Here is a 10892-nt window from a genome sequence, read left to right on the forward strand (position 1 = left end):
AGGAGGAGAATGTAATTTCCTCTGTGTGAGAGGAGGAGGAGAATGTCATTTCCTCTGTGTGAGAGGAGGAGGAGAATGTCATTTCCTCTGTGTGAGAGGAGGAGGAGAATGTCATTTCCTCTGTGTGAGAGGAGGAGGAGAATGTCATTTCCTCTGTGCGAGAGGAGGAGGAGAATGTCATTTCCTCTGTGTGAGAGGAGGAGAATGTAATTTCCTCTGTGCGAGAGGAGAATGTAATTTCCTCTGTGCGAGAGGAGAATGTAATTTCCTCTGTGTGAGAGGAGGAGAATGTAATTTCCTCTGTGTGAGAGGAGGAGGAGAATGTCATTTCCTCTGTGTGAGAGGAGGAGGAGAATGTCATTTCCTCTGTGTGAGAGGAGGAGGAGAATGTCATTTCCTCTGTGTGAGAGGAGGAGAATGTAATTTCCTCTGTGTGAGAGGAGGAGAATGTCATTTCCTCTGTGTGAGAGGAGGAGGAGAATGTCATTTCCTCTGTGTGAGAGGAGGAGGAGAATGTAATTTCCTCTGTGTGAGAGGAGGAGGAGAATGTCATTTCCTCTGTGTGAGAGGAGGAGGAGAATGTAATTTCCTCTGTGTGAGAGGAGGAGGAGAATGTAATTTCCTCTGTGTGAGAGGAGGAGGAGAATGTAATTTCCTCTGTGTGAGAGGAAGAGGAGAATGTCATTTCCTCTGTGTGAGAGGAGGAGGAGAATGTAATTTCCTCTGTGTGAGAGGAGGAGGAGAATGTCATTTCCTCTGTGTGAGAGGAGGAGGAGAATGTCATTTCCTCTGTGTGAGAGGAGGAGGAGAATGTCATTTCCTCTGTGTGAGAGGAGGAGGAGAATGTCATTTCCTCTGTGTGAGAGGAGGAGGAGAATGTCATTTCCTCTGTGTGAGAGGAGGAGGAGAATGTCATTTCCTCTGTGTGTGAGAGGAGGAGAATGTCATTTCCTCTGTGTGAGAGGAGGAAAATGTCCTTTCCTCTGTGTGAGAGGAGGAGGAGAATGTAATTTCCTCTGTGTGAGAGGAGGAGGAGAATGTCCTTTCCTCTGTGTGTGAGGAGGAGGAGAATGTCCTTTCCTCTGTGTGTGAGGAGGAGGAGAATGTCCTTTCCTCTGTGTGAGAGGAGGAGGAGAATGTAATTTCGTCTGTGTGAGAGGAGGAGGAGAATGTAATTTCCTCTGTGTGAGAGGAGGAGGAGAATGTCATTTCCTCTGTGTGAGAGGAGGAGGAGAATGTCATTTCCTCTGTGTGAGAGGAGGAGAATGTAATTTCCTCTGTGTGAGAGGAGAATGTTGTTGTATTGTGTGAATATACAGCGGCAAGATAAAGTATGTGAACCCTTTGGGATTACCTGGATTACCTGGATTACCTGGATTTATGCATAGATTAGTCACCAAATATGATCATCTAGTCACAACAATAGACAAACACAGTGTGCTTAAACTAATAACACACAACACACCAAAAAAATAATAACACACAACACACAAAAATTCAAATTATTGTATTTGTCTTGTCTATATTGAATACATCATTAAAACATTCAGAGTGTAGGTTGGGAAAAGTATGTGAACCCCCCAAGGCTAATGACTTCTCCAAAAGCTAATTGGAGTCAGGAGTCAGTTAACCTGGAGTCCAATCAATGAGATGAGATTGGAGATGTTGGTTAGAGCTGCCTAGAAGTATAAAAAACACTCACAATTTGAGTTTGCTGTTCACAAGAAGCATTGCCTGATGTGACCCATGCCTCAAACAAAAGAGACCTCAGAAGACCTAAGATGAAGAATTGTTGACTTGCATAAAGCTGGAAAGGGTTATAAAAGTATCTCTAAAAGCCTTGACGTTCATCAGTCCACGCTAAGACAAATTGTTGCCGTCCTGCAAACACGACTGCAAGAGCACAGCGCAGAATGTTCAATGAGGTTAAGAAGAATCCTAGAGTGTCAGCTAAAGACCTACAGAAATCTCTGGAACATGCTGACATCTCTGTTGAAGAGTCTACGATACTTAAAACACTAAGGGATATGATGTAGGGGGTCTGGGCTACAGGATATCAGACCCAGAGAGATGGGAGAGATATCAGACCCAGAGAGACGGGAGGGATATGGTGTGGGGGGTCTGGGCTACAGGATATCAGACCCAGAGAGATGGGAGGGATATGGTGTGAGGGGTCTGGGCTACAGGATATCAGACCCAGAGAGATGGGAGGGATATGGTGTGAGGGGTCTGGGCTACAGGATATCAGACCCAGAGAGATGGGAGGGATATCAGACCCAGAGAGATGGGAGAGATATAGTGTGAGGGGTCTGGGCTACAGGATATCAGACCCCAGAGAGATGGGAGGGATATGGTGTGAGGGGTCTGGGCTACAGGATATCAGACCCAGAGAGATGGGAGGGATATGGTGTGGGGGGTCTGGGCTACAGGATATCAGACCCAGAGAGATGGGAGGGATATGGTGTGAGGGGTCTGGGCTACAGGATATCAGACCCAGAGAGATGGGAGGGATATGGTGTGAGGGGTCTGGGCTACAGGATATCAGACCCAGAGAGATGGGAGGGATATGGTGTGAGGGGTCTGGGCTACAGGATATCAGACCCAGAGAGATGGGAGGGATATGGTGTGGGGGGGTCTGGGCTACAGGATATCAGACCCAGAGAGATGGGAGGGATATTGTGTGAGGGGTCTGGGCTACAGGATATCAGACCCAGAGAGATGGGAGGGATATGATGTGGGGGGTCTGGGCTACAGGATATCAGACCCAGAGAGATGGGAGGGATATAGTTTGGGGGGTCTGGGCTACAGGATATCAGACCCAGAGAGACGGGAGGGATATCAGACCCAGAGAGATGGGAGGGATATGGTGTGAGGGGTCTGGGCTACAGGATATCAGACCCAGAGAGATGGGAGGGATATGATGTGGGGGGTCTGGGCTACAGGATATCAGACCCAGAGAGATGGGAGGGATATAGTGTGGGGGGTCTGGGCTACAGGATATCAGACCCAGAGAGACGGGAGGGATATCAGACCCAGAGAGATGGGAGGGATATGATGTGGGGGGTCTGGGCTGCAGGATATCAGACCCAGAGAGATGGGAGGGATATCAGACCCAGATAGATGGGAGGGATATGGTGTGAGGGGTCTGGGCTACAGGATATCAGACCCAGAGAGATGGGAGAGATATCAGACCCAGAGAGATGGGAGGGATATCAGACCAGGAGAGATGGGAGGGATATGATGTGGGTGGTCTGGGCTGCAGGATATCAGACCCAGAGAGATGGGAGAGATATCAGACCCAGAGAGATGGGAGGGATATCAGACCCAGAGAGATGGGAGGGATATGGTGTGGGGGGTCTGGACTACAGGATATCAGACCCAGAGAGATGGGATATAGTGTGAGGGGTCTGGGCTACAGGATATCAGACCCAGAGAGATGGGAGGGATATGGTGTGAGGGGTCTGGGCTACAGGATATCAGACCCAGAGAGACGGGAGGGATATGGTGTGAGGGGTCTGGGCTACAGGATATCAGACCCAGAGAGACGGGAGGGATATGGTGTGAGGGGTCTGGACTACAGGATATCAGACCCAGAGAGACGGGAGGGATATGGTGTGAGGGGTCTGGACTACAGGATATCAGACCCAGAGAGACGGGAGGGATATGGTGTGAGGGGTCTGGACTACAGGATATCAGACCCAGAGAGACGGGAGGGATATGGTGTGAGGGGTCTGGGCTACAGGATTTCAGACCCAGAGAGACGGGAGGGATATGGTGTGAGGGGTCTGGACTACAGGATATCAGACCCAGAGAGACGGGAGGGATATGGTGTGAGACAGGAGAGATGATATCCTGAATGAGAAGGAACAGAGACCAGTAGCATACAGAGTCATCAGGCTCAGCTGCTGCCATTACGCATTTAGTTCCAGACTGGAGAAAAGAAGAGATGTTAATGATTAGGCCCTAGTCTCTACTGCCGAGCTCAGCCCAGACTCTGGAAGAGATGTTAATGATTAGGCCCTAGTCTCTACTGCCGAGTTCAGCCCAGACTCTGGAAGAGATGTTAATGATTAGGCCCTAGTCTCTACTGCCGAGTTCAGCCCAGACTCTGGAAGAGATGTTAATGATTAGGCCCTAGTCTCTACTGCCGAGCTCAGCCCAGACTCTGGAAGAGATGTTAATGATTAGGCCCTAGTCTCTACTGCCGAGCTCAGCCCAGACTCTGGAAGAGATGTTAATGATTAGGCCCTAGTCTCTACTGCCGAGCTCAGCCCAGACTCTGGAAGAGATGTTAATGATTAGGCCCTAGTCTCTACTGCCGAGCTCAGCCCAGACTCTGGAAGAGATGTTAATGATTAGGCCCTAGTCTCTACTGCCGAGCTCAGCCCAGACTCTGGAAGAGATGTTAATGATTAGGCCCTAGTCTCTACTGCCGAGCTCAGCCCAGACTCTGGAAGAGATGTTAATGATTAGGCCCTAGTCTCTACTGCCGAGCTCAGCCCAGACTCTGGAAGAGACGATGAAGATGATCAACATGATTATATGCAAATGAAGTACCTCTGAAGTGTAGCTGACGATGAGATGGGTTGGGAGGAGCCTGCTGGCTAGCACTGCGTAACACAGTATCATTGATGGGATGGGAGGAGCCTGCTGGCTAGCACTGTGTAATACTGTAGCATTGATGGGATGGGAGGAGCCTGCTGGCTAGCACTGTGTAACACTGTAGCATTGCTGGGATGGGAGGAGCCTGCTGGCTAGCACTGTGTAATACTGTAGCATTGCTGGGATGGGAGGAGCCTGCTGGCTAGCACTGCTGGCTAGCCTGCTGGCTAGCACTGTGTAACACTGTAGCGACAAAAACATTAGGAACACCTGCACTTTCCATGACAGACTAACCAGGTGAAAGCTGTGACCCCTTATTGATGTCACTTGTTAAATCCACTTCACTCAGTGTAGATGAAGGAGGAGGAGACAGGTTAAAGAAGGATGGTCATTTGTCTGGCGTTCACAAACTATCAGGGACATGTCTGTTTGAAAGTACTTTTTTGGAGAATTGATGGATGACAGTAAGCTGATAGCCAAGCACTGAGAAATAGCAGTCAGGTCCGGTCAGCACTCTTAAATCACAGGGTTTGGCTTTCCTCAGAGCTGAACTACAGCAGGTCAAACCTCTAGAAAACAGACCGCGAGGTGGACGGAACTTTCCTCAGAGAGAGCTGAACTACAGCAGGTCAAACCTCTAGAAAACAGACCACGAGGTGGACAGAACTTTCCCCAGTGAGAGCTGAACTACAGCAGGTCAAACCTCTAGAAAACGGACCACGAGGTGGACAGAACTTTCCCCAGAGCTGAACTACAGCAGGTCAAACCTCTAGAAAACAGACCGTGAGGTGGACAGAACTTTCCTCAGAGCTGAACTACAGCAGGTCAAACCTCTAGAAAACGGACTGTGATGTGGACAGAACTTTCCCCAGTGAGAGCTGAACTACAGCAGGTCAAACCTCTAGAAAACAGACCACGAGGTGGACAGAACTTTCCCCAGTGAGAGCTGAACTACAGCAGGTCAAACCTCTAGAAAACGGACCACGAGGTGGACAGAACTTTCCCCAGTGAGAGCTGAACTACAGCAGGTCAAACCTCTAGAAAACGGACCACGAGGTGGACAGAACTTTCCCCAGAGCTGAACTACAGCAGGTCAAACCTCTAGAAAACGGACTGTGATGTGGACAGAACTTTCCTCAGAGCTGAACTACAGCAGGTCAAACCTCTAGAACACGATGTGGACAGAACGAGGTCTAAAAAGCAGTGAGACCAACATCCATTCGTCAGTCAGTACCTCCACTTTCTATCTATCCCGTGTGTGTGTGTGTGTGTCTCTCTATCTCAATACCTCCAGTTTCTTTCCGTCCTCGTCGTAGACTGTCATGGTGACCTCGACATTCTTGGGGGTGGACTTGCTGCCTTTATCAAACTCTCCCTGAACCAGGGTTACGTAGATATCGTTACGCACGTCACCTGAGGGGAAACAAAACAGGCGTATGAGTACACACACACCTCACTCACAAAGGGTCGTGTCCTAACTGTAGACCTGCATGCTGAATGTGGACCTCACTGACAAAGGGTCGTGTCCTGACTGTAGACCTGCATGCTGAACGTGGACCTCACTGACAAAGGGTTGTGTCCTAATTTGGCCCCAAGTCAGACTAGGACCATATATAGAGTCTTTAACACCAGTGTGAATGTCACAGTGGAAAGAGGGCATGGTACTATCAATCAATCAAACACATTCATTTATAAAGCCCTTCTTACATCAGCTGATATCTCAAAGTGCTGTACAGAAACCCAGCCTAAAACCCCAAACAGCAAGCAATGCAGGTGTAGAAGCACGGTGGCTAGGAAAAACTCCCTAGAAAGGCCAAAACCTAGGAAGAAACCTAGAGAGGAACCAGGCTATGAGGGGTGGCCAGTCCTCTTCTGGCTGTGCCGGGTGGAGATTATAACAGAACATGGCCAAGATGTTCAAATGTTCATAAATGACCAGCAGGGTCAAATAATAATAATCACAGTGGTTGTAGAGGGTGCAACAGGTCAGCACCTCAAGAGTAAATGTCAGTTCAGAGTTAGAGACAGTAGGTGTGGTAGAGAGGGAGAGAACTACCTGGTATGACGATCTCTGAATGGATCATGATGCTACCTGGTATGACGATCTCTGAATGGATCATGTTGCTACCTGGTATGACGATCTCTGAATGGATCATGTTGCTACCTGGTATGACGATCTCTGAATGGATCATGATGCTACCTGGTATGACGATCTCTGAATGGATAATGATGCTACCTGGCATGATGATCTCCGGGAAGCCCATCTTGCGGGCTACGGCTGTGGAACGGTCAACCAGGTGAGGGAAGTCCTTCCTGATCTGATGGATATCACCCGGAAGCAGTTTCAGAGTCACCCACAGACCTGGGAACAGGGAATATGACATATTATCAGTCAAATCAGAGCAGCTTCAGGGAGTCACCAACAGACCTGGGAACAGGGAGGGAGGGAGTAGAGACCGTTGTTAAGGAAGCTACTACCAACATATGACGATCTCAGTGGGAACCTCCAGTCGGTATGACAACCAAGACTAATTGCCGGAGGTCAAGGAGTCTAAATTTGCCAGCTGGAGGCAAGTCACACAATGTTTTCTACTTCAGCAAAATGACCCTTTCTAGTTTATGAAGAGGTGTTTCTATGGTAACTAAACGTAGTTTTACAGTGTTCCACATATAAAACCTTAAAACATCCTGCAGTTAATTCTGTTCATGTGGTCAGTGTGTAACTGCTTCCTTCAGGAAACATGGGTCATATCAGACACAACATTTACATCGTTCTGAAACACAACATGGAGCTGGAACATCCTCAGGTAATTTAGCCTGTAGATTGAGGTTGCATCCCAATTGCGCCCCCCCGCCCCCCCCCTATTCCCTACGAAGTGCACTACTTTTGACCAGGGGCCCGTAGTTCACTATGTATGGAAAAGAGGTGACGTTTGGAACACAGTCAGAGAGACAGTGGGACCTGTCAACAGAGGAGGTCAGTCTGTCTGAGGGTCTGTCTCCTCTTAAACCAAATGGACCAATATGTAGTGATGATATACTGGGTCTGTAGTGATGATATACTGGGTCTGTAGTGATGACATACTGGGTCTGTAGTGATGATATACTGGGTCTGTAGTGATGACATACTGGGTCTGTAGTGATGATATACTGGGTCTGTAGTGATGACATACTGGGTCTGTAGTGATGACATAATGGGTCTGTAGTGATGACATACTGGGTCTGTCGTGATGACATACTGGGTCTGCAGTGATGATATACTGGGTCTGTAGTGATGATATACTGGGTCTGTAGTGATGATATACTGGGTCTGTAGTGATGACATACTGGGTCTGTAGTGATGATATACTGGGTCTGTAGTGATGACATACTGGGTCTGTAGTGATGATATACTGGGTCTGTAGTGATGACATACTGGGTCTGTAGTGATGACATAATGGGTCTGTAGTGATGACATACTGGGTCTGTCGTGATGACATACTGGGTCTGCAGTGATGATATACTGGGTCTGTAGTGATGACATACTGGGTCTGTAGTGATGACATACTGGGTCTGTAGTGATGACATACTGGGTCTGTAGTGATGATATACTGGGTCTGTAGTGATGATATACTGGGTCTGTAGTGATGACATACTGGGTCTGTAGTGATGACATACTGGGTCTGTAGTGATGACATACTGGGTCTGTAGTGATAATATACTGGGTCTGTAGTGATGACATACTGGGTCTGTAGTGATGACATACTGGGTCTGTAGTGATGACATACTGGGTCTGTAGTGATGACATACTGGGTCTGCAGTGATGACATACTGGGTCTGCAGTGATGACATACTGGGTCTGTAGTGATGACATACTGGGTCTGTAGTGATGATATACTGGGTCTGTAGTGATGATATACTGGGTCTGTAGTGATAACATACTGGGTCTGTAGTGATGACATACTGGGTCTGTAGTGATGACATACTGGGTCTGTAGTGATGACATACTGGGTCTGTAGTGATGACATACTGGGTCTGTAGTGATGACATACTGGGTCTGTAGTGATGACATACTGGGTCTGTAGTGATGACATACTGGGTCTGTAGTGATGACATACTGGGTCTGTAGTGATGACATACTGGGTCTGTAGTGATGATATACTGGGTCTGTAGTGATGACATACTGGGTCTGTAGTGATGACATACTGGGTCTGTAGTGATGACATACTGGGTCTGTAGTGATGATATACTGGGTCTGTAGTGATGACATACTGGGTCTGTAGTGATGACATACTGGGTCTGTAGTGATGATATACTGGGTCTGTAGTGATGACATACTGGGTCTGTAGTGATGACATAATGGGTCTGTAGTGATGACATACTGGGTCTGTCGTGATGACATACTGGGTCTGCAGTGATGATATACTGGGTCTGTAGTGATGACATACTGGGTCTGTAGTGATGACATACTGGGTCTGTAGTGATGACATACTGGGTCTGTAGTGATGATATACTGGGTCTGTAGTGATGATATACTGGGTCTGTAGTGATGATATACTGGGTCTGTAGTGATGACATACTGGGTCTGTAGTGATGATATACTGGGTCTGTAGTGATGACATACTGGGTCTGTAGTGATGATATACTGGGTCTGTAGTGATGACATACTGGGTCTGTAGTGATGACATAATGGGTCTGTAGTGATGACATACTGGGTCTGTCGTGATGACATACTGGGTCTGCAGTGATGATATACTGGGTCTGTAGTGATGACATACTGGGTCTGTAGTGATGACATACTGGGTCTGTAGTGATGACATACTGGGTCTGTAGTGATGATATACTGGGTCTGTAGTGATGATATACTGGGTCTGTAGTGATGACATACTGGGTCTGTAGTGATGACATACTGGGTCTGTAGTGATGACATACTGGGTCTGTAGTGATAATATACTGGGTCTGTAGTGATGACATACTGGGTCTGTAGTGATGACATACTGGGTCTGTAGTGATGACATACTGGGTCTGTAGTGATGACATACTGGGTCTGCAGTGATGACATACTGGGTCTGCAGTGATGACATACTGGGTCTGTAGTGATGACATACTGGGTCTGTAGTGATGATATACTGGGTCTGTAGTGATGATATACTGGGTCTGTAGTGATAACATACTGGGTCTGTAGTGATGACATACTGGGTCTGTAGTGATAATATACTGGGTCTGTAGTGATGACATACTGGGTCTGTAGTGATGACATACTGGGTCTGTAGTGATGACATACTGGGTCTGTAGTGATGACATACTGGGTCTGCAGTGATGACATACTGGGTCTGCAGTGATGACATACTGGGTCTGTAGTGATGACATACTGGGTCTGTAGTGATGATATACTGGGTCTGTAGTGATGATATACTGGGTCTGTAGTGATAACATACTGGGTCTGTAGTGATGACATACTGGGTCTGTAGTGATGACATACTGGGTCTGTAGTGATGACATACTGGGTCTGTAGTGATGACATACTGGGTCTGTAGTGATGACATACTGGGTCTGTAGTGATGACATACTGGGTCTGTAGTGATGACATACTGGTTCTGTAGTGATGACATACTGGGTCTGTAGTGATGATATACTGGGTCTGTAGTGATGACATACTGGGTCTGTAGTGATGACATACTGGGTCTGTAGTGATGACATACTGGGTCTGTAGTGATGATATACTGGGTCTGTAGTGATGACATACTGGGTCTGTAGTGATGACATACTGGGTCTGTAGTGATGATATACTGGGTCTGTAGTGATGACATACTGGGTCTGCAGTGATGATATACTGGGTCTGTAGTGATGACATACTGGGTCTGTAGTGATGACATACTGGGTCTGTAGTGATGACATACTGGGTCTGTAGTGATGACATACTGGGTCTGTAGTGATGATATACTGGGTCTGTAGAGATGATATACTGGGTCTGTAGTGATGACATACTGGGTCTGTAGTGATGACATACTGGGTCTGTAGTGATGACATACTGGGTCTGTAGAGATGACATACTGGGTCTGTAGTGATGATATACTGGGTCTGTAGTGATGATATACTGGGTCTGTAGTGATGATATACTGGGTCTGTAGAGATGATATACTGGGTCTGTAGTGATGACATACTGGGTCTGTAGTGATGATATACTGGGTCTGTAGAGATGATATACTGGGTCTGTAGTGATGACATACTGGGTCTGTAGTGATGACATACTGGGTCTGTAGTGATGATATACTGGGTCTGTAGTGATGACATACTGGGTCTGTAGTGAT

At 47.4% G+C, this 10892-nt stretch overlaps 1 protein-coding gene across 4 annotated transcripts in view; it reads right to left on the reverse strand.

Moving 5' to 3' along the window:
* The window catches only part of LOC110513667 (dedicator of cytokinesis protein 1), a 636864-nt gene that overhangs the window by 505776 nt on the left and 120196 nt on the right, over positions 1-10892 (reverse strand). For all 4 annotated transcript variants that reach the window (XM_090228873.1, XM_090228870.1, XM_090228871.1 and 1 more), the window contains exons 13-14: positions 6839-6964; positions 5891-6015 (exon numbers count right to left, since the gene is read on the reverse strand). In XM_090228873.1, coding sequence (XP_090084999.1) covers positions 5891-6015; positions 6839-6964 — 251 coding nt within the window. The remainder of the gene's footprint in view (positions 1-5890; positions 6016-6838; positions 6965-10892) is intronic.

This window comes from Oncorhynchus mykiss, unplaced genomic scaffold (assembly GCF_057628025.1).
Source record: "Oncorhynchus mykiss isolate SJ-2025 unplaced genomic scaffold, ASM5762802v1 scaffold103, whole genome shotgun sequence".
NCBI classification, from domain to species: Eukaryota; Metazoa; Chordata; class Actinopteri; order Salmoniformes; family Salmonidae; genus Oncorhynchus; species Oncorhynchus mykiss.